This window comes from Pantherophis guttatus, chromosome 1 (genome assembly GCF_059756535.1).
Source record: "Pantherophis guttatus breed Tessera chromosome 1, ASM5975653v1, whole genome shotgun sequence".
Classification (NCBI taxonomy): domain Eukaryota; kingdom Metazoa; phylum Chordata; class Lepidosauria; order Squamata; family Colubridae; genus Pantherophis; species Pantherophis guttatus.
In genome coordinates this window covers 342,082,317-342,106,861 of record NC_142063.1, presented here as the reverse complement: position 1 = coordinate 342,106,861, position 24,545 = coordinate 342,082,317, and the positions used below count along the sequence as shown (strand labels likewise).

The following is a 24,545-nucleotide window of genomic DNA, read 5'->3' as shown; positions in this document are numbered from 1 at the left end:
AAATTTAAAACTGAGGAAGAAACAGAGGTGAACTCCCTTGTGGGGGAAGTGAGATGCAGCTCTGAGTATTGATATTTCAGACAACTTTGGAAAAAATGGGGCCAAAAGCCCCATCTGGGTTGGGAATTGCATGCCCCAATTCCAAAATTTGGCTTATCTGGCTGAGTTGTGCCTGAAGATCACAAGCAGGTATCCAAATTACATACCAATAAGGGTTTAAAAGGTGGCTCCACCTTCCGAGCTAGCAGTTCTTCCCAACTGATGTGTCTGAAGAAGGGATGACCCTAAAAACAACAACAGGGATTATCAGTCAGTGTCCAATCAAAGAGAGCATAACATGCCAAATGAGAGGTGGTCCTTGGTTTTGACCAGAATAGAAACTGAAGCACACAGGTCTACCAGCGCTCATTCAGAATAGGAACTGTGTCAGAGCGTTTGCAGCGTGACTACAGTTAGGAGACAACCCAGGAGCAAAACACAGCACACAGAGACTTAGACATTTAACAGTGGTTTATATACAAGACATATACAGAAAAATACATGGTAGGCAAATACCTGACAAGCAATCAATCTTCTTCTTAACTCTACACGGAGAACTCTGCAATGAATACCAGACACGAGGAGAGAGAATACGCCCTCTCCTGGCTGACTTATATAAACACCTCTTAAAGTGGTAAAAACTTTTGTGGACCTCTTTCTAGTCTACAACCAGCAATACCAATGCTGATTCATCTTCATTGCATCAGCCTTACAGTGCATCAGCTTTACAGTTGCATCAGCTTTACAGCTGGTCAGCTCTTAAATCTCAATACCTTAACAAACTGGAAGAGAGAGAGCATCAAATAAAAACTGGGCAAAGTGATAGTTGTTCCATAAAATGAACTAAGGCTGTGTTTTTCAACCTCGGCAACCCCTTTCAGATGTGTGAACTTCAATTCCCAGCATGGCTGGCTGGGGAATTCTGGGAGTTGAAGTCCACACATCTGAAAAGGGTTGCTGAGATTGAGAAACACTGATCTAAAATGTTGCTTCAAAAATGCTTATTTAGAAGTGGTAGGACAGTGGTAGCGACATGCCATGATGTTTTAGTTGACACGTCTGCGTTCACCAACGTATTTGACATTTGGGACCAGACCAATTGGCATGCTTTCTACCCATTTCTCAGCCATCCTCCTGCAAGGAAAGGCAAGAGAGAACAGCTTTGCAGTTTCCCAATTTTTTAAAACAATTATATCAGCTGGAGTTGCAAAGCAGTACGGCTTGACATCTCTCAAACCCTTGCTTACATCCAAGACAATCTAGCTCACAAAGCAATCCTTTATGAAAATTATTTTACTGGTCGGAAGAGAAGGGAGGACATTTTCCAGCAAAATCACAAAACTGCATACCTGAACTTCTCCAGCGTCTCCAGGACCAGCTCCTAGACGAGAGGCAGCATTTCTCTTTAGCAGCTGAAGAGAGGAAATAGATGTTTAAAACCTAATGGACTTGTGGTACTGCTATATTGCTTAGTAACAGAAAATTTGGACTTAATCGTGGTCGTAAGTCTAGGACTACCTGTAACTGGGCTCAGAAGCTACAGAAGAGTAGCAAATTCGAAAAATTGCTATGAATTTATACTCGAGCCAATGTCTGGGATTACCCTGTAAGAGTCTCACCTTTTTAAGCAGATCTCTGGCTTCTTGTGTGAGGTAGGGAGGCAAATTGAGTTTACACTTGAGAATTTTATCAATCGTTTTCTTTCGGTTCTCCCCAGTAAAAGGGGGCTGAAAGAGAGAGGAGGAAAGAGAAGCTGTGAGAAAAATGCACCACGTCATATAACGTCCGCTATCAAAACAAAATTCTGCTTGTGCTTCCTTTTAAGGTGGTCTGTAAAACCGGCTTTTAAGCAGGTCTGTAAAAACTGATTTCCAAACCTGGCTATTATAAAGTGGGCTTGATGTACAACCAGGGCTGTCTAAGAAATCAAAATACCATGGTGTTTTTTCAAACGGCAACTGGACTTTCTTAATTTTTCGTTGAAGACATTTCACTTCTCATGCAAGCAGCTTTATCAGTTCTGGCAGAATGTTTGGGGGGGGGAGATGGAAGGTTTAGTTCTGCCCATTCTTCCATCTCCCCCACCATCCTTCCAGAACTGATGAAGCTTCTTGAATGAGAAGCAAAATGTCTTCAAGGAGCCTTGGTAGTATAGTGGTCTAAAGCACCCTGTTATTAAGACCAGCTGCCTGCAATTACTGCAGGTTCGAATCTCGCCAAGGCTCAAGGTTGACTCAGCCTTCCATCCTTTCTAAGGTAGGTAAATTGAGGACCCAGTTGTGGGGGCAATAAGCTGACTTTGTATAAATATACAAAAGAATGAAGGCTATTGCTTAGCGCATTGTAAGCCGCCCTGAGTCTCCGGAGAAGGGCGGCATATAAATCTAATTAAAAAAAGAAAAGAAAAGAAAAAAGAAAGTCCGGTTACCTTTTGAAAAAGCACCTTTTTCAAACCATGACACTGATGAACTGAAAATCTCCAGACATGGATGCGCGTGATCACATGAGAAGTGGCAGATTTGATCACACAGTCACAAGGATTATCTTGACTTTTTGATACGCACACATTGGACACATTGACTACGTCAGCAGTAAGCGCATAAGGAATCAGTACCATTCCTGGATTGCAAACCCAATAGGAAAAGTGCCGAATTCAGGGATTCAATTTCCAAGCTTGCTGCAACCCCAAAGTTCGCATGATTCGGGTGAGAAATTTAGCCCAGCCAATGGAAAGAAACTTCCCTCCCAACAAACATGCTGTGAACATCGGTAAGTATTATGAATCAACATAAATGGAACTGCTATGTCATTCCAAGAAGCAGAGTGAAATACAGGTAGTCCTTGACTTATGATTGGTTATTTAATGAGCATTCAAAGTTATGATGGACTTAAAAAAATAGCTATCTTTGTATTTGTATTTGTATTTATTAAATTTTTATATCGCCCTTCTCCTGAAGGACTCAGGGCGGTGTACAGCCATATTAAAACAACATATACCCACAAAATTTAAAAAGTTTAAAATATATTAAAAATTTGGCCTTTATATTAAAAACTACACACACCCAATTACTTAAAATTCATTTTCTAGGCCAGCTAGAAACACACAAACACACCCCATGACATGATTGCATTTCAGGGCATGGCGAACCAGCTCACATTTATGACTGGTTGGAGTATCCCAGGGTCTGTGACCTTGATCTGTTTTGCCAGTTTTTGACCAAAAAAACAAAACAAAACAAAAAAACCTCCAACCATTTGGATGAAAGGATTCACTAAAGACCATGTGATTTGCTTACTGATTACAGTGACTTGTTTTACTGCCATCATAAAAAATAGTCTTAAAATAGAATCTGGTCACGTGGTGCCTCGACTTAGGACGCAATGACTTATAATCTATATTCCAGGCTCCACTGCAGTTGTAAGTCAAGGACTACCTGTACAGGCAGGTTCACCATCGTTTTCTGAATAAAACAGACTATAAATGAGATTTCTTTCAAAACCAGGAAATCTAACCGCAGATGCTTAGCAATAGGCAGGTTAAAAAAAACCCACATGGCAAATTCTTTAAAGGCAGGGAGCGTGTTCCAAAACAACAAACAAAACATGCAGCTTGTAAGTGTGCACCTACTGCTCCAGTCAGCATGTCATACATTAGTGCCCCCAAACTCCACCAGTCCACGGCACGGTTGTGCCCACTCCTCATCAGAATTTCAGGGGCCCTAAAAAGACATCAAACGCAAATAGCAAGTATCAGCACAGCAGAGCACAGCATCAGTTACAATTAAAGACCCTGTGGACAGCACCAACAGCACCAGCTGTGAGAGTCGTAAGTCAGTCGAGTAGTTTCGGTTACAGCCGCTCACCTGTGGGGAATAACCATTGCTTCTAGGTGACTAGCTTTGCCAACTTGCTATACGTACTGTAAGACTCATGGGTAGCATCAGCTTCTTATAAAACCGGGATGGGGAACGATGGCCCCTTTATGACTTGTGGACTTCAACTCCCAGAATTCCTGAACCAGACATAATTCCTGAGTCCACAAGTCATAAAGGGGCCACGGTTCCAACTCATGTCTGTTGTTAGTGTGAAAAGGTTAAAAGGTTAAAAACCAGATGCAAAGGTACAGCATAAGGCAGTACCCGGCTCAACAGTAGTGCCTGTGTTTCTGAAGGGGATCTAGGTGTCCTGGTGGACCATCACTTAAATTATGAGCCAGCAAGTGTGCTGCAGCTGTCCAAAAAACCAATGCAATCCTAGGCTGCATCAACAAACGGATAGAATCAAGATCATGAGAAGTTATAGACTGTACTAGTGAGGCCACATTTGAAATACTGCACACAGTTCTGGTCACCACAAAAAAAAAAAAAAGATGCCAAAGCCCTAGAAAAAGTGTTTATGGCTTAGGACTGGGGTACCTACGAGACCGCCTTCTGCCACCAGTAGCCTCTCACCGACCAGTACGCTCCCATAAAGAGGGTCTTCTCAGGGTGCCGTTGATCAAACAATGTTGACTGGCGGCCCCCAGGGGGAAAGCCTTCTCTGTGGGGGCACCTGCCATCTGGAATGAGCTCCCCCCGGAGATACAGAGGATCCCGGATTTGCACATTTTCCGCTGTGCCCTCAAAATATTCTTATTCCAGCAGGCTGGTCTGGCCTAACCTCCCTTTTAATTGCTCTTAAATTTGTTTTATAAATTGGGGTGTTTTAAATTTGTTTTGGGCCAAAGTATTTAATGTATTTTTAAATGGTTTTTTAACGTTTGTACTATGTGTATTTTATCTTTTGGCTGTTCACCGCCCTGAGTCCTTTGGGAGTAGGGTAGTATATAAATTTAATTAATTAATTAATAACAACAACAACATCATCATCATCAACTTCAAAACAGACCTGGCCCACCGCAGCCATTTTTCTGTTTCTCAGTTGCCACACAATATGGGAAAGGGTGGTGGTGGATAGGAATGCCAGACCAGACAATAACACACTATCATCCCGTGGGAACCAAGGTCATCTCCACAGGTGCCGAAGAGGAGTGACCAAGTAACCTGCTAATTGGACAATATGACCTGTGACACCCGGGGGAGGGAATTGTGTACTCTTTTAATTAAACCAAAACTGCAGAAAACAGAGCTGGTTTTGCTTTTATTTGTGCCGATATGATGTACCCAATAAAGAAGTTCTTTGAGAAGGATTCCAGTCTCAAAGAGTTCGGAATTGGTTGGGTTCGTTAGTCAGAACCATGACATTAAACCAACTCCAACTCTTTAGCAACAGATAAGCGGTTTGGAGCAGGGTCCTTAGCAACTTTAAGACTTGTGGACTTCCAACTCCCAGAAGTTGCCAAGGTTGGAGACCCCTGGTCTGGAGGGTAAATCTAAGGAACATCTAAGGAAACTAGGTACGTCTAGCCTATCAAAGAGAAGGAGGGGGGACGGGACATGGTAACTGTCTTCCACTACTTAAGGGGCTTTCACAGAGAAGAGGGGATTGACTTATTGTCCAAAGCACCTGAGGATAGGACAAGAAGCAATGGGTGGAAGCTTGCCGGAGGAAAATCCAACCTGGAACTAAGGAGGAATTTCCTGACAGTGAGAACGATTAATCAATGGAACAGTCGCCTCCCGAAGCACTGGGTGCCTCCATCACTGGTGGTTTTCAAGAAAATATTCCATCTGTCCAAGATGGAATATGGTCACTGCTTTGGACAAGCGATTGGACTAGAATACCTCCAAGGCCTCTTCCAGCCCTCTGATTCTATGAACTTTATTCAAGATATTCTGCAGCAATGGTTCATCTCAGTGACATCAACTCCTCAGTAAGATGATTTTTCAAATGAGTGATTTAGAGTCACCAGATAGCTGCATGTGCTTATAATGTGATACGACGTATGTGTTTTCATGGGAAGGATCTGTTTCATAGCATGGCATAATCACATGCCAAATTAAACAGCATCTTGCTTCGCAGATACAGGAAGCCTTGACCTATGACCGTAACAGTTGTGATGGCCATAAATTGGGTCAATAATTTGAGTTGACTATATTTTCCATTTTTTATGGCAATACGCAAGCCCAGTGGTCATAAAACAAGCCCAGTTTTTAATATGACAGAGTTTTGCTGAACACCGGAAGCAATTTCTGGTTTTCGGCAAAATCACCATAAAATACAATTACATGACTGCAGGATGCTGCAAACCACCATAAATGCAGCTGTGTTGCTGAGCATCCAAAAATGGTCATGTGACCGTGTGTGTCTGGGGTGGGGGGGAAAGGGAAGAGAGTGTAAACCATTGGAATTTCTGATCTGGGTCGTAAACATCTTTTACCAGGTAAGCTGTAACTCTGAACGGTCGCAAAGCTGCCAGTTGTAAATTGAGGCTCACGTGCACCAAAATGTGCTCTCTCTCTTTCAATTGACAGTGCATATAAAACATGACGCTCGTTGTGACACTGATGAGATCTGAGTGGTACATGCTTAGTGACACCACTTTGTTCTCCAAAATTCAGGATGCCGATCAAGAGACAAGCTTCCAAATTTTAAAAGTCAGTCATCCTATCAAAACCAGCATAGTCTCAAAAGCATCAAGCAGCGTGACTCCAGTAAGTAAGAGTGCTAAATCCTATTTCAAGCCCACTATTCAGCATGAAAAAGCACTAAGTGACTCTAACCTGGTCTTTCCTCTCCCTCTCTCTGTGCTAGGCCTACCCCTCCTGAGTCACCCAGTGCTCCACTTTAAAAAAATTCTGTGTATTTGTTTAATGATTCACTGGGGAGAATAGAGATGGGGAGGGTCGTTAGGTTTGACACTTCACTTAACGACTGGTGACCTGCAAAATGGGCAGGCTCCGTTACTGTCCTAAGTCGAGAACTATCTTTAAGTCATATGTGGTCTTGATCTCCTAAATATAAATCCAAATAACTAAATAAAAAAATAAAGGATCCTGTAGGAACTTATAAAAAGGTAAAGGTTTTTTTGAGAGAAAAAACAACAGATTAAATTGACAAGAGTCCTGTTTGTTAAAAAAAAAAATAAGTCAGTTTCATCAACCTGGTGGCTTGGTCATTTTGGCTGGAGATTACAGTAATTTAGATCCAACACATCTGAAGGACACTAAATTGAAAGAGATCTTTTTCTTCTTCTCAAGAAATCCTGGGGGAAGAGAGTGAGTGAGTGAGTGAGTGAGTGAGTGAGTGAGAGTGTGTGTGTGTGTGTGTGTGTGTGTGTGTGTGTGTGTGTGTGTGTGCCCTCTCCTAATTTAAAATGAAAACATTCATTCATGGTTTGTTTTGACCACTAAGCATGCTGATCTGACAGCGGAAGGGGGAATAAATACTTCTCCTTGAGCACCATTTTTCTATTGTTATCAGCTGGACTCACATGTATTCTATTGTTCCACAGAACGTATGTGTGACTGTTCCATCATGAATCGATTCTTTACACAGTCCAAAATCAGTCAGTTTAACGTGACCTGGAAAAAAAAGAAACAAAAAAAGAAGAAAAATAAAGAAGTGAGAGAACCACAGAAAGCTAATATATATCGTATTTTTCAGGGTATAAGATGCATTTTTTTCCTCCCTAAGAGGGTGAAAATTTGGGTGCATCATATACACTGAATGTAGCCCCGCCCACCCGTCAGCCTCCACCCTTTGGCCTCTGCCTCCTAGCAATTTGCCTCCTCGCAGCAAACAGCATATAGCCTGTTTCAGTTTCAGCACAGCCTGATTAGCACAAGCAGCTGATGGTAGGTTGGATTGGCCTCCCGACCATCAGCTGTTTCAGGCTCCATGGATTGCCATTGCCTATTGCCGCCTCCGCACACCCCATTTTCGGCCTCCACACGCCCCATTTTCCACTCATTCCAATCCCTGCCACCCGGAACAAGCGGAAAATAGGGTGCACAGAGGCTAAAAACAGGGTGTGCGGGGCCTGAAAACTGGATGTGGAGGCCGAAAATGGGGCGCGTGGAAGCAGCAATAGGCAATGGCAATCCCTGCAGCCTGAAACAGCTGATGGTCGGGAGGCTGAGCCAACTGACAATCGGCTGTTTGTGCTAATCAGGTGGTGCTGAAACTGAAACAGGCTGTTTGCTGCAAGGAGGCAAATTGCTGAGAGGCAGAGGCAGATTTTTTTTTTACTTGTTTTCCTTCCCAAAAGCTAGTTGCGTCTTATATTCCAAAAAATACAGTAGTTAAAATACATTTTTGACACACAAACAGTAACATATACAAAATGCCTACGACCGGGAAATTGCTTGGCTTTCTAAAACCTGACAGGAGTGTAACCTAGCAGGTATCTCGAGGACAAATATCCTGCAAAATAGGGGGCCACCCCTGAAAAGACCTGCTACAAGCAGGCCACGCTCTGTGTCTTCTTTCACTTCCTGTTTCTTTTAGGCAGTTAAAATACAGGTAGTCCTCGACTTACAATCGTAATGGAGTCTGCACATGATGCTTGTTAAGCGAAGTGCCCACATGATCATTGTTCAATGTTTTTTTTTTTTTACTGTTTTTAATACTTCTGTTTTTATTGTGTTTTTTTTTCCAAATTACATTTTAATTGTAATATATGTTTTGAATTGTGAGCTGCTCAGAGTCATTTGCTGAGATGGGCAGCTATAGAAATCCAATCCAATCCAATCCAAATTCAATCAAAAACACCTCGCTTAAACACCCTAATCCGTTTAAATTTAAACATTAAATTTAATGTTTAACGACCATAATAGGGAGAATAACTCTATTATGGTCGTTAAACGTTAAATGGTCAATAAGCAAAGCATGGGTAGCTCAGAGGTGGGGAGGACCTGGGAAACGTAGTGAGGAGGGTGGGGAGGTTCAAACAAGCTATGTGGGAAGCAGATCCAAGGCCTGTTAGGACTTAATGGCATGAGAAAGCAAGCAAGAGTCCCTTGAGAGTTGGGTGGCATAGAAATGTGACTAAATAAATAAATAAATAAGGAGTGGATGCATGGTGTGTGTGTGTGTGTGTGTGTGTGTGTGTGTGTGCTACGATCAGTTGTCAAGGTGGAGATTGCTAAGCGCCCAAATTTTGTTCATGTGATGGGGGGTGGGGGCGAGTGCTGCAGTGGCCATAATTTCAGGCAGGGATTCTATGTCCCTTCAGCTGGCTGGCTGGGGAATTTTGGAAGTTGAAGTCTATAAGTCTCATAGTTGCCATGGTTGGAGACCCCGCCTTACACCCTTTGGAAATGCAGAAAACTGCAATCCCAACTGATGTGTTGGATCTCAGGCGGGGAAATCTATTCTACTGAATCATACCAGGATTCCAATAATTCTGAGAAACGGTTGAAAAAAAAAAACTAAAAGAGGCTTGGTCACTGTCTTTCTAACCTTGGTGATTCAGCATGATGTTTTCTGGCTTTAAGTCACGGTAGATGATGCCTTTCTGATGCAGGTGTCCCAAAGCCATTGAAATTTCAGCCAAGTAGAAACTGCAATGCAAAAAACCCGATTAGGAAAGAAACCCAGGGGACTATGCATCACGTATGGCTTTAATATGTCAATCTCAAGCAGCAATCATATAAATTAGATTAAGAAATAAATTGAGGGAAAAAACAAAGCAGTGCAAAACTTCAGATGTGGCACGACGAGAGGACTCAGCTTCCAAGTTTAATAGTTGTTTGTCTGGCTTAGTTTTACCCTCACTCACTATTCCAAGCTCCTAGAGGCTGGGTTTCCCCATCCACGCTTTGGGGGCAATAGCCCCAAAGGAAAAAGGGTAACCATAATTTTAGTCATGAAACTACATGGGTAAATCACAGTCCATAATTCCACTTCAAGGTACAGGTAGTCCTCAACTTACAACCACAATTGGGATCGGAATTTCCGTTGCTAAATGAGGTGAGTTTTTTAAGCGAGTCATGCCCAGTTCTATTTTTGCCACGGTTGTTAAGCGAATCGCTTAGAGTTAAGGGAATCACACATTCATTAAACGAATCCAATTTCCCCCGCTGACCCTGCTTGTGGAAAGTTGGCTGCAAAGAATCGTAAATGGAATGCGACCCTGGGATGCGGCAACTGTCGTAAAGTAAATAAATGCTGGTTGCCAAGTGCCGGAATTTTAATCACGTGACCGTGGGGATGCTGTGTTGGTTGTCACAGTCTGAGGAATGTAAGTCAAGGATTGCCTGTATTGTTTTTAATGCTTCCCTCATGGCCATTGCAGCCCCTCAGCTTATTGTCTCAACAGAGCCTGAAATTCAGTTCCCATGAAAGCGACTTTTCATTCTGGCTGAAGGAATAGAAAACAGAATGGCAGAAAGAATGGGGGGAAAAAAATTCAAAGCTGCACAACCCTCCTGCTCCACCCAAGCTTCCTTCTTCCCAAGCAAGGGCAATGACAGTTTTTCAACCTCCCATGTGGCACAATTCTCTGTGCGCAACATTGCTAAACAAGATGGACGTCCATCTTCCATTAAGATGGTCATTCTTGTTCAGTTTATTAAGACACACAAAATGAAGTATAACTGGTGTTCTTTCACCTCCACCTTGGAATAAGAATCAATCTATAGGTAGCAGTATGGAGTGGTGTGGTGGCCTAGAGGTGGAGTCCTTGCCTCACAATCAGGAGGCTGTGAGTTCGATCCTACATAGAGGCAGGTATTTCTCTCTCTGGGCATGATGACAATGTATCTGCTGAACAAATCTTAGCATTGGTGACAGGAAGGGCATCCGGCCAGTAAAACACTGCTAGCTCCATTCAGTCGCTCAGACTCCACCCCGCAAGGGATTATGGGGTTGTTAAACAATGATGATGATATAGGTAGTACTCAACTTACAACTGTAATAAATTGTGGTCATTAAGCCGGTGATCTTGTGACACGCCCAATCTTATGAACTTTTTTTGCAGCAGTTTAAGTCAACAGTTCAGTCACTAAGTGATCCCTTTGTAGACTACGGGCATTTTTCACCAGAAACTGGAATTAAACAGCAGTTTGTGGCAAAAAATGGCATTAATTAGAGAAGTATGTCTGCAGGATGCTACAAATAAATAAATAAATAAAAAGCCTTAAATTTGATCTGTTGCTGAGCACCCAAAATGCAATCATGTGATTGCACAGGGTGGGTGAGGTGACCATCAGAACTCTGGATTTTAAGTACATCGTAACTTCGAATGGTCACTAAGCAGCCAGTCATAAATCGAGGATTACCTGTTGTCCAGGCTTTCTTTCCTCCTTCAGCTCAGCTCTTAATTTGACAGAGGACGGGAGCCATTTTAACTGGCCAATAAAGAGTTCCAATCAACAGTAGATGCTGTTGATTGTAGCAATGAGACTCCCATGTTCTCTTTAATGGCATTTCCTTCTGCTAAGGAGCCAGAGAAATTCATGGGTGGGACCCACAGCCCCAAAATCACATTCCTTCTTTAGAAACGTTAGAACGTTAGAAACATCCAACCTGTTAATCATTGGTCAAACACTGGGACAGCCCAAAGGACAGACTTCAGCCATATCCGATTTTTTTCCCCATGATGAAAACCGCAAGATCAACAGACAGATGAAATGTTAAGCCCCCTCAAATTTGTTTTTAGCACAAAACTGAATGAAGCTGCTGGAATGCAATATCTTATTTAATTCTGGGTAATATATGCAGCCTTTACGTATTGGTCAGAATCTCTCTGCATCTGCCTTTAGCAAACTTCTGTACAGAGGTTTGTTTCAAGAGGAGCTATTTTAGTTCCACTGTGGCTTTATGGCTATATTTAGTGGTATTTATATAACCATTTAAATGAAACACAGTATCTACATTTACTTTCATATTTGTGACATATCATAAGATCAGCCTTCAGGCACACCCAGGCATAGTTCAGTATCCAGCTCCCCAAATGCCTTCTCTTTGAAACATGGGAAGTGAAAATGCAGCTCAGCAGGGAAGCTGTGAAATGCCACCCCAATTCTGCCCCACAACTGGCTTCATATGTTCTTCATTCAGCTCTTGCCTGAAATCTACCCTGCTGGAGTTGAAGAATCTTTTGGTCACTTACCAAGCGGTGTCTTCCATAAATATCCCCTCTCGTTCCAGCTGCATGAAGAGTTCTCCTCCTAAAATCAAAATGTGAGAAAAGCCCAGTAAAAATTCGGCTCCATCACTAGGAAAGTAGTATGAGACAGATGACACCAGACAAGAGGGATGCAGATGGACGCGTGGCAGAAAGCTAGTTGCCCTATTTCCAAGTCCATGTGGGCATTCTAGATAACTTGTCCTTTGGTTTGGAGAACTGACCACACTCGGGCAAGATTCACAAACTGCCTTGTACTTTATTTATTTGTTTATTTGTAAAAATTATTGGCCGCTCATCCTATCTCAGGGTAACTCTGGCTTACAATCATAAAACATAAAAACTGTACAGCTAAAAACAACAACATAAGACATTAGACAAAGCCAAATGATAGCAGTATTCCAATATCTCAGAGGTTGCCACAAAGAAGAAGGAGTCAAACTATTCTCCAAAGCACCTGAGGGTAGAACAAGAAGCAATGGATGGAAACTAATCAAGGAGAGAAGCAACCTAGAACAGTGAAAACAATTAATCAGTGGAATGACTTGCCTCCAGAAGTTGTGAATTTATTTATTTATTTATCAATTTTTTATATTCTCCAACACTGGAAGTTTTTAAGAGGAGATTGGATAACCATTTGTCTTAAATGGTATAGGCCTATAAAGTTTTCTGCCTGAGTAGGGGGTTGGACTAGAAGACCTCCAAGGTCCCTTCCAACTCTGTTATTCTATTCTAAATATTGCAGCCTAATTCAAAGATGGTAATTGGCAGAGCCAGATCTTTAGGCTTTCATAGAAGGTCCGGATGGTTGGAGCTGACCTCATTCTGGAGCAGGGGTCTCCAACCTTGGCAACTTTAAGACTTGTGGACTTCAGCTCCCAGAATTCCTCAGCCAGCTGGCTGAAGAATTCTGGGAGCTGAAGTCCATAAGTCTTAAAGTTGCCAAGGTTGGAGACCCCTGCTCTGGAGGTCAAGATGTTCTGGAGGGCAATGGCAATGGCAGAGAAGATCTTTCTCCTGGACCCCATCAGCCAGGCCTGTGCCATGCCTCCTTTGCCAGCATGGGTGGCAATCCCCGTGGATGAGACAGTCCCTCAAGTAGCCTGCACCCATGCCATGAACGGACATTGGGTCCATTGGACAGCTATGTATAGTACAGGTAGTCCTCAACTTACGACCACAATTGAGCCCAAAATTTCTGTTGCTAAGCGAGACATTTGTTAAGTGGGTTTTGCCTCATTTTACGACCTTTCTTATCAGTTTTATGAGGGAAATGTAAGCAATGAAATGGATCCCACTCTGTTGGTGAACTCGAAATCCACATTTTGATTCTCCACTCACACTTACCGCTGAGATACTCGAGGATGAGGTAGAGTTTCCCACCAGTCTGAAAGGCATAAATCAAGTCGACGATAAACGGATGCTTGACTTCCTCCAAGATATTCCGCTCGGCTTTGGTGTGAGCAGTGTCTTTTGCGTTTCTCACAATCATTGCCTAAAGAAGATGAAACAATCATAGTATTCGTATTCTAAAAGACAGGTAGAAGGAATCATGTGGAGGCAGAGTTAAGAGGGACCAGAATCCCTGTAGCCACAAGTAGACTAAGTCAAACCTCCCTTGAATTCCATTGACCCTTGTCTAACTCCAAGCACCGTTAGTTGAGAAGATTCTTGTGCATAGGTATTTAGCAATAAATCAATTTAATTGGACTTTCACATGTGGACCTGATCTTTCCTGCTTGACAAAAATACAGTATAATTATATCAGAAGTCTGCTACATATGTGACCATACCCCAAACTGGAGCCACTGATAGCAATAGCACTTAAGACTTATATACTGCTTTACAGTGCATTACAGCTGTCTCTAAGCGGTTTACAGAGTCAGCATATAAACTCCGCTGAAGATGTTACCTAGCCTGGTAATGAAACGTTTGGAAACCAACCCACAAGCTCGGAGAACGAACCTTTACCCTCAGCCTATTGCCCCCAACAATGTGGGTCCACATTTTACTGACCTTGGAAGGACGGAAGGCTGAGTCAACCTTGAGCCTGGTGAGATTCGAACTGCCAAATTGCAGGCAGCCAGCAGTCAACAGAAGTAGCCTGCAGTACTGCATTCTAACCACTGCGCCACCACACTACCGAAGTTTGCAAAACGTATTAGACGCCATGGACTAATTCATCCCCAAAAGCCAAATTGTGTTTTCTTCCTTATCTGTTACAATTCCTAATTTTGAGGAAGGTAAAGCTATCCTCGCCTCAAAACCTGTAGACCCAGGTAAGTGTAAATATAATGCGTGTTTGTAAAACAGGCAGCTATGATTTGAAGCGAGCTTTCTAATGCTTCTTTGGGTAAGCCAGGGTTTGTTCAATTTAAAGGTCAAGTATGGTTTGCTGTGAACAAGGAAAGGACTGGAGTGTGTAAAGTTGCTGCATGTTGTATCACTTGAAGCTTCTGAACAGATTTCAAGAACAGCCCTAAGTCGAAGGTGGTGCAATAGTCCGATCGCAAAGCGATCAAGACATGAGCAGCTGTAGTTAAGAGTAGAAAAAGGATAAAGCATGCTGCCTGGGGAATTCTGGGAGTTGAAGTCCAGGTATGAGATGCTGACCTAGATTCTTCTACTTTAATTCCGATTCTTGATTTAAAGAAGAGATTAGACATTATAAACTCTAAATAGCCTCTTTAAATTATTTGGGTTGGTTTTCACAACCCACACAACTTCGGGGTCCAAAGTCATCAAGTATAAACCATCCAATGGCTTGTAATGATGGTCTGTGGTTCACACACGATATAAGAGTCAGTTTCATGCAATTCAATAAACTTCAAACCACCAAACCCACTTGAGCTAAGAGTAGTTTCTCAAGCCTTCTCTTCCTTACCTCATTCTTCTTCCTCCCTTTTTTCAAAAGAGGTTATAGATCACAGGAGGATATAATTTAACCCTTTGTTAAATGTATGTTCAGTTATAATATATTCAGAGTCATTTAGGTTTCAATGGACTGGATGACATTTCAAAATGAGAAGCATAGGTCCTGCTGCTAGCTGTTCTACTATCTTACAAGGGGCAATAACAGCAATGCCTCTTGAAAATATCTGTATGCACCAACTAAACAAAAGTTCAAGAATTTTAAGTATGTAATAACAGATGAAAAACTTTACAAACAAGTAAAAATTAATTCTCCAGTTACTGCTAATATCTGAAGTCAGTAGACAGAAACACAGGGCTGGTTGTATAAAACTTCTTTATTTCAGTTAGGATGACAGATAGTTCTCAACCTATGACCATAATTGAGCCCAAAATTTCTGTTGCTAAGCAAGACAATTATGTTAATTTTGCCCCATTTTATGACCCTTTTTTGCCTCAATTATTACGTTAGGAACACGGTTGTTAAGTGAATCTGTCTTCCCCATTGACTTTGCTTGTCAGAAGGTCACAAAAAGGGATCCCATGACCCCAGGACACTGCAAACACTATAAATACATTGTTGTTGTTAGTTGCGAAGTTGTGTCCGACCCATTGTGACCCCATGGACAACATTCTTCCAGGCTTTCCTAACCTCTACCATCCTCTGGAGTTCATTTAAGTTCATGCCTACTGCTTTAGTGACTCCATCCAGCCACCTCGTTCTCTGACGTCCCCTTCTTCTCCTTTTGCCCTCAATTGTTCCCAGCATTTGGCTCTTCTCCAGTGAGTCCTTCCTTCTCATTAGGGGGCCAAAGTATTTGAGTTTCCTCTTCAGGATCTGGCCTTCTCAAGAGCAGTCAGGGTTGATCTCCTCTAGGACTGACCGGTTGGATTGCCTTGCAGTCCAAGGGACTTGCAGGAGTCTTCTCCAGCACCAGAGTTCAAAGGCCCCAATTCTTTGTTGCTCAGCCTTCCTTATAGTCCAACTTTCCATAAATACATGCCAGTTGTCAAATGGGGGCAATTTTGATCACATGACCACAGGCATACTGCAACAGTGATAAGTGTGAGAAACTGTTCTAAGTCTGTTTTTCAGTGCCATTGTAATTTTGAATGGTCACTAAACGAATGGTTGTAAGTTGAGGACTACTTGTATTTCTTAATAAATTTACATTCTCCTAGCAATGATTTACTGGAGTCTCAGCAAGATCCTCTTAATGGTGCTTGGATTCAAGATCTGCAGCAAGATCTCGTTCTGCATTCACCCCACACAAAGTTCTCTATCCTTCTACAGTTGGATAATCAAAACCATCTCACCTTTTTCAGCACCTTCATGGCAAAAATTTTGCTCGTGTTTGCCCCCGTTACTTTGCGAACTTGGAAAACCTGCCAACACATTTTAAAAAGAAGCAATATTACTTTTTCCCCCCCCAAAAAAACAAAAACAAAAAAAGATTCCCAGTAACTGCAATATCTGGCATTTTTGAGGCTTCCTTTAATTCAGTGAGTAACGAGTGATCAGGATTCACTACCTGAATGAAACTAAGCAAGCCACAGATAGCACAACCCAGTCTTCCTGTAAGCTTGGGCTTGCACCATTCAGCAAGTTGCAAGTACAAGCTATCGCTCTGAAATAATAAAGTATCAATAGAGTCAATTTATAAGTGGTCTTTTAATAACGAGGCTCAGAGCACCTAATGGCAAATATTGTTTGAAATAAAGAAACCCCACTTCGAACTTTTGAAAACATCATGAAAACAGGGAGGTTAGGATAAGCATATACAGATGCCATCAATCAAGCACATATTATGAAATCAACAGGGCAAAAGTCACCCTCCTAACCCCTGCTCCGAGTTCAACTGTGTTTTTGTTTTTATCTTCTAAGTTACCCAAGGAACCTTTGCCATAAAGCAGTGTATAAACAAGCCAGAAAAAATACAGAAGAGATTGCTACAAGGTGCATGGCCATAAACTACAAATGATTTATAGAAAACCTATTGGCGCAGCTCAGTCTGGCTGGCTGGGGAATTCTGAGTATTGAAGTCCACGGTTCAGAAACACTGATCTACACAGTTAAACAGGGAACCTTTCAGGCCCTATTTTGAGATTCTCAGGATAGAATCTTTTTCTGCATATACAGGCTATGTTTGACCCTTGAGCTATAGTCCCTGCCTGGCAAATAAAAATTCCAGTGATCTGATGATCTGATTAAACAACTGAGACAGAAATATGTAACCATTTTGCTCATTGCACCAGGTGGGAACATTCCCTGGTTCCCATTCCCTTCATTCCAGAAAATGCTTAAGTTTCATGTTTTATTTATTAAACAAATTTATACAGCCGCCTAACCTACACGCGGTGATTTATATTTGAAACATGAATTTTGTAATAAATTAATATTCAGAAGGAAAAGATGTGAGATTCTCCACCTTGCCAGAAGGCTCCTTACCTTTCCGTAGCCTCCTTTGCCAAGAACACGGAGCAGCTCAAAGCACTCTGGCCGGATCTTCTCAGGACCTCGGTTTACGCTCGTTTCCGAAATCTCGAATTTCTCACAATGTTCCATGCCGCTAAAAGAGAACCAACAATTTTCATTTTTAAAAATAAGGCTAGCAAGGCAACCCTACCTCCAACTGACGGGAGCCAGAATGGCTCTCTCTGCTGTACCGCCAGCCCTTTGGAACATCCTGTCTCCCCCACCCTCTTGTCCTCCACCAAGAGCCGTGGTGGCGCAGTGGTTAGAATGCAGTATAGCAGGTAAACTCACTGCTCACTCCAGGAGTTCGATCCTAACCGGCTCAAGGTTGACTCAGCCTTCCACCCTTCCAAGGTTGTTGGGGGCAATATGCTGACTCTGTAAACCGCTTAGAGAGGGCTGTGAAGCTGACTCTGTAAACCGCTTAGTGTAAAGCACTATGAAGCGGTTAACCTGGACCCTTTAGGGGAGTATCACATTGGAGGTGGCTACTGGAGTAACGAGCTGACCCCAGCTCCCCACTGTATTTCTTGCTCCCCCTTCACCCAACTTTTTAATGTTATATTATTTTTCTTGTCTCTGGAGATTTTCAGTCATCCAGGTCATGGTTGTCCCAACAGTGCTTTTCCAAAAGGCAATTGGACTTTCTTGGTCTTTCCTTGAAGACGTTCCCCTTCTCATCCAAGAAAAATGTGGACCACATTCTGAACACAATTTGAAATAGGGGTCAAAGACTGAACATTAAGACTGAACACCTGCTCTCAACAGAGTGGGAGGTATAGGACATCACCTACCATGTTTCCCCAAAAATAAGACCCAATCGAAATATAAATCCTAGCATGATTTTTCCAGATAGTCGCAATATAAGTATCTCCTGTTTACAACACAGTCCTTTCAGCAGTTCCAAGAAGGTTCCACACCCATTTGCACTACTGAGATGGCCCTGAGGGCACAGACAAACCTCTGTGGCCTCAATGGCTCTCAGAAAGAGGGCTAACCACCAGATGACTGCAAGGAATATAAATCCTTCCATACTCACCATTCAGTCAGAACTGAAGCAGCTCTTTGGATGAGAAGTGAAATGTCTTCAAGGAAAAAAATAAAGCCCAGTTGCCTTTTGAAAAAGCACCCTTGGGATAATATTGTACTTCCACTGTTTATTTTTATTGTTTTATTCCTTTGCTATTGTTATATTTACACTTATCATTTTTTCCCTTTTATGATTGTAAGCCTAGAGTAGCTCCATGGCAAGATGGGCAACAAATAAATTTAACAAATAGTAAATTTCTTTTAGACCCTTTGAACATGTCCGTAGTTTAGCAAGAGAAACAGTTTCATCCTCTTCATGGAAACAACTTTTAAAAAGAAATCCCTTTTCCTTGCAGATAAATTAAATGTGACTAAAACTGTTTCAGGCTTGGATTTCATCAATCCCAACGCTGTATCTGTACCCCAGGGTGAAAATGCAGCATTTCCAAGAGACAAGGCTTGTTTTGTTACCACTTCCTCTTTACATTGAGGATGTTTTTGACCGTTGCCAACTATGTCCCCAACCCCAGACAGTCTGAGTTTAGGTTTCAGGACTTACAGGTCATATGGGCCGACTCCTCCGTGATCCATACTTTCACTTAAGTGACCCTGAAACGAAACAGTGCGAGGAAAGTCACTACAACATTGTAAACAAGAATTATTTAGAAAGCGCAGTAGGATTTGTTTATACATTAACTCAAGTTTTAAAGGCTGATACCACCACAAGCCTGCAGACTGAATTTACATAATAAGCCTTGTCAGCAGAAAGATATGGCAACCACACTGGAGAGAAGCGCCAAAACCTGGGAATTGACTGCACAGATTCAGCAGTTTTCAAGCAACTGTCCTATTACTCAGCTGTGTGCAAATCCTATAAATAGTTGGAAAAAGAGTTTGAGAAAAGATATTATCAACAACACTGGAGTGAATATAAATGAAAGACTACAAGAAGAATGCCTGCTACCATAAACTATTTAATTTTAGGTTTATGCAATTCACCCATATAGTGAAACACTCATATTCAATCCTCCCCAGAACAACTTTTTCTGTATCATAGAGACTGTGATAACTGTGTGGAAATAAAGTTGTTCCTGACTTAAAATCATGCGTTCAGTGACCAAAGTTATAGTAGCACTGAAAAAAGTGACTTATAATCAGTACTTGTATTTATGACTGTTGCAGCATCCCCACAATCAGGTGATCAAGAATTGGGTGCTTGACAACCAACATGTATTTACGACAGTTGGAATGGCCAGAGTCACGTGATCACCACTTGTGACCTTCTCAGACAGCTTCTGACAAGCAAGGTCAATAGGGAGCAGGGTGGATAAAAATCAATGATTTTTTTTAAAAAAATCAAAAAAATCAGATTTTTTTTATTTAAATCGGATTTTTTTGATTTTTATTGAATTTATTTTAATAAAAAACTTTTGGGGTAAAAATCTATCATAAGAGTTTTCTATTTACGATACATAAATAGTTTAGTTTATTCAGCATGAAATGGAGCTTAGTTATGTAGCAGGAGGCTGTACATTCTGCAACACTGGGACTATCGGTGAGTCAACAGTGGGTCAAAGGAGTAGCAGAGATGATAGTTGCTCTTTAAAAATTATGATTTAAATCGAGTTGATTTAAATCAAGCCTTTTTACTAGTGATTTAAATCATGATTTAAATCGTGATTTAAATCAAATCCACCGATAGGGAGAGCTGGATTTGCTTAACGACACATGATTCTCTTAACTGCAGTGATTCATTTAACAACTGTGGCAAAAAGGCGTAAAATCAGGGGCAACTCACTTAGCAACCACCTTAACAATTTAGTGAAAATTTTGCTCCCAATTGCGGTTATAAGTCAAGGACTACCTGTATAAAAGGAAACTTGTTTAATTAATCAACTCCTTAATGCAAGTATACAGTTATATGGGCTAGTCTTTGAGCCATAAGAAATATGCTGTGTTTTTTTTAAACAGATTAGCACAGCTACTGTACTGGAAACAGTCCGAAAAAGTTGATCATCCTTTCTGCAATCTGTGAAAACCACAATCCACCATACAGAAGGTGTGAGTAAAATCAACAACAGTTATAAACTCATTAGAATACTCTATAGATGGACTACAGGACTGAGTTCACAGTCCACCACAGCCTATTATTTAGCAAATAATACAAGCATCATGAAAAGTCAAATTAGGCAATTTTTTTCATTAGAGACACAGAAATCAGAAAGCGGTGTATGCAATACTTTCCCCAATCACATTCTTAAAATTTAATTCAATATAAGAAATATTTCACTTTGGTTCATTCTACTGCATGACTATTAGCACTACAACATTCCTTTACATTCCAGCAACTAAACTATTAGTAGGAATGTAAAAATCCAATAGTTCCTAAAAATAAATCAAAATCACAAAGCTGGGAATCCACGGTTTGTTTTGTTTTTTTTTTTAAAAAAGAGGCAGGATACAGATCTCTCACCCTATCCTAGGGAGAATGTGGAGACTCTGGAGTTCAGCACACATATTTGTGTTCCTGGTTTGTATTTACAACTAGATGACTCTTAAGATTACATATTCACTCAAGGTAGAAACTATAATGCCTACATCAATCCTGGATAATTAAGCAACAAATTGTTTATGTCTGTAAGATCAAGTGTTAAAAAATATATATACAATCCTGACATGAGCAAAAGATTATGATGGCCAAGTGTAACAATTTTTCACTCTGCTAAAGAGAAGTTCCCTGAGGATGGGCTCCAGCATAAGGATGAAAGTTCAGAAGACTAAACCATTGGTCCCAGTGACCGACCCTGATTGTACATTTGCCTTCATTCATGTAAAATTTTCAAGTGTGAAAAATTCTGCTACAGTGCAGAGAAAAGCCAATTCTACCATTGCTTTTGCATGCCACTGGTAAAGAGCATAAAGCAACCTTTGCAATTAGGCCATGATCAAGAGCCAACTCTTAAGTGCAAGTGTTTAGAGCAGAGGTCCTCAATCCCTGGGCCGTGGCTTGTTCGAAATCAGGCCACACAATTGGCGGACTGGCATGCACAGCTCTACATGGATAAGTGGTGGGTTGGCGCACAGTTGCATGCGCAGCTCAACTTCCTTGAGCAGTAGACTGGTGTGTATGTCCACGAGTGAATGGCAGGTTGGCACTTGTGCGGACTGGTTCCCTTCTCTCCTTCCCTGCTGGGCCGCCAAGGTGTAAAGGTTGGGGACCTGCTGGTTTAGAAGTCTTTAATAACATGCTGAATCTGTAGTGCCAAAGTCAGCAACCTCCAACCTGCAGACAGCCCCCCTCAAATTTCTACAAAGCGTACTATTGAAATTTGCAACAAACTGCAAAATCTCTGAGGCAAAATTTCTCACTGTGTTTCCAAAGCAGAAAAGGGCACATATAAGTAGTCTGGATATCATTAAAGTAAAGCACCTTTCAAAGTATTCTCCCTGCAAACCATAAATATCAACCCATTTACATGATATTAACATGCAATGGCCCTACAACTGCAGTCTTAGCTACCAGAAAATGTTACTTTTTAAAAAACAACAACACTGCAGCTCTCCAAAAGTTGCCTGTCATGCTGTGGTAGCACAATTAAGTAATTGCTAATCTTTGTCCCTTTACAGATAATGCTCTAACCCCAAACCCTTATCAGAAAACTAAGTATGTGTAATTAAAGATTTGCCTTTACAGATATTTGGCACAGAAAATGTAAATATCTGGTTTCCTTTCCACAATCTCTTAAAACTAATGATCCTATGGTATTTCAAGCAAAATATTGAGATTACAGGTAGTCCTCAATTTACAGCAAATCATTTAGTGATCAAAGTTACAATGGCACTGAAAAAGAGAGCCTTATGACCGTTTTTCACACTTATGACCACTGAAGCATTCCGATGGTCATGCAATCAAAATCTGGACGCTTGACAACTGGCATGTATTTATGACAGTTGAAGTGTCCTGGAGTCATGTGATCACCTTTTTGCGACCTTCTGGCAAGCAAAGTCAATGGGAGGGAAGCCACTTAACAACCATGTTATTAACTGAACAACCGCAGTGATTCACTTAACAGTTGTGGCAAGAAAGGTGGTAAATTGAGGCAAAACTCATTTAACTGTCTTGTTTAGCAACAGAAAATTTGGGCTCAACTGTGGTCATAGAACTACTTGTGTAAGGGAATATTATACCACTTGCCTGCATTGTTCTAAAAAGTCAAGTATAAATTTTCACCTGCCCAAAAAATACCCTTCAATCTCCCTTTCCATTCCTATCCTCTTCAAATTTCCCCATACATTATTGCAACTATCTGTGTCAAAAAAGGCTCTCCAACATCTCCGTTAATAGTCCTGTTTCTATCCAAAGACATATCACTGAAAGACAGTAAGGAAGTTTAGACTAGAGAAGGCTAATTCAAGTTAACAAGGGCAACATCTTTTTCCATCAGGAGCCACAAGGCTGTATTGTTTTTTATATAATAAGGTCTGTGATGTTCAATGGGATTAATGAAGCGGCCTCCTCCAAGGTGAATGCCTAAAGGCACAGTCTGTTTGCATAAATTGCCTCCCCATATGAGTAATACGCTACATAAGGAGTAGCTGACCTTACCCACTGTGAAGCAACATTACTAAAGCAGCTTGAATAGTCACCAATGGTTCACTTATTACAACAGTGTTATTAGGGAGAATTGCATTCCAAGGGGAGGTCCTACATTAGGACTTGTAGAGGAAAACAACAGGACTCTCTACCCACTCAAGGAGATGCCCAAGTTTGGGCTACCCCAAATTTTATTGCAGCATCAGTTTCCATGGACGAGAGCCCATTTCATCCCAGTGCAGCAGACGGAGGTCAACACTCCTGACAATGATCAACTGACACGCTGGGCTCTGGCCCCACAGACCATTGGCAATAAATCTGCCAATGTGACACTTTTTTTAAAAAAAAAAGTCACCATGTTTGCTTGGGTTCAAAAGCCTGGGCCCTTTTGAAGGGCAGTTTTGGGGGTCATGTTTACTTTGGTTAAAAAGCCTGGGTCCTTTTATATGCCACGGTTTTGGGGCATTTCTAAAGAGGGACTGGATAAATTCAAGGAGGAAAAAAGTCCATAAGAAACTATACAAATGCAAAGGAGATGGGCAAGAGGCAGAAGATGCCCTCAGGGACCTAGCTTGGCTCTTCCCTTCAGCATCTCATGAGAAGGCCCTCCTGTAATTAATTGAAGTAATTAACATTTTCTTCAAATTAATAGGGCTCTTCTGTTCATTAAAAGCGCCTTTGAGTCACAGTTTAGGTCCACTTTTTCCCAAGTGCAGAGAAGAGCAACTAAGATGATTAAAGGCCTGGAGGCTAAAACATATGAAAAACAGTTGGAGGATTTGGGTTTGGCCAGTCTAGGAAAAAAAAAAAAAAGAATTAGGGGTGACATGATAGCAGTATTCCAGTATTTGAGGAGCTGCCACAAAGAAGGGGGGGGGGTCAACTTATCTTCCAAAGCACCCAAAGGCCAACTAATGGATAAAAACTAATCAAGGAGAGACGCAACCTGGAATTAAGGGGAAACATTCCTAACAGCTAGGACCATTAACCAGTGGAACAGCTTGCCACTAGATGTTGTGGGTGCTCCATTCCCTGGAGGTTTTTAAGAAAAGACTGGACAGCCACCTGTCTGAAATGTTACAGGGCCTCCTGCTTGAGGAGGGGGCTGGACTAGAAGACCTCCAGGGCCCCTCCCAGCTCTGAGTCATTCAGCATTTCTTTCATTTGCAGCTGAGCGAGACTTGCGTTGCAATCCAGGCGGAGGGCACAGGGCGTTTCTTTTGGCTCCCGTAACCACCTGCCTGCGAGGTAGGCTGGGTATGGAAGAGGAAACCGGCCTAATCTATCTCCCTAGGGAGAGACTTGAACCCGGGTCTCCCCGGTGCCAGACCGACGCCTGAGACCCCGACGGCCACGACCTTCTTCCGAGAGGCTTCTCATGCCCCCACCCCACCCAGGACAAGATTTCCTGGTGGTCTCCTGTCCCCGCTTGGTTCTCCGAGGCCGCTCAGGGGCTGCCCCCCGCCCGAGTTGGGCCTCTTTTAACG

At 41.9% G+C, this 24,545-nt stretch overlaps 1 protein-coding gene across 2 annotated transcripts in view; it reads right to left on the bottom strand.

Annotated features, from left to right (window-relative positions):
* Positions 1-24,545, bottom strand: part of RPS6KB1 (ribosomal protein S6 kinase B1) — a 32,695-nt gene that overhangs the window by 7,472 nt on the left and 678 nt on the right. For both annotated transcript variants that reach the window (XM_034434576.3, XM_034434575.3), the window contains exons 2-12: positions 19,024-19,073; positions 17,409-17,529; positions 16,277-16,345; positions 13,397-13,544; positions 12,035-12,092; positions 9,382-9,482; positions 7,412-7,502; positions 3,668-3,758; positions 1,659-1,766; positions 1,389-1,451; positions 207-284 (exon numbers count right to left, since the gene is read on the bottom strand). In XM_034434576.3, the coding sequence (XP_034290467.1) occupies positions 207-284; positions 1,389-1,451; positions 1,659-1,766; positions 3,668-3,758; positions 7,412-7,502; positions 9,382-9,482; positions 12,035-12,092; positions 13,397-13,544; positions 16,277-16,345; positions 17,409-17,529; positions 19,024-19,073 (978 nt within the window). The remainder of the gene's footprint in view (positions 1-206; positions 285-1,388; positions 1,452-1,658; positions 1,767-3,667; positions 3,759-7,411; positions 7,503-9,381; positions 9,483-12,034; positions 12,093-13,396; positions 13,545-16,276; positions 16,346-17,408; positions 17,530-19,023; positions 19,074-24,545) is intronic.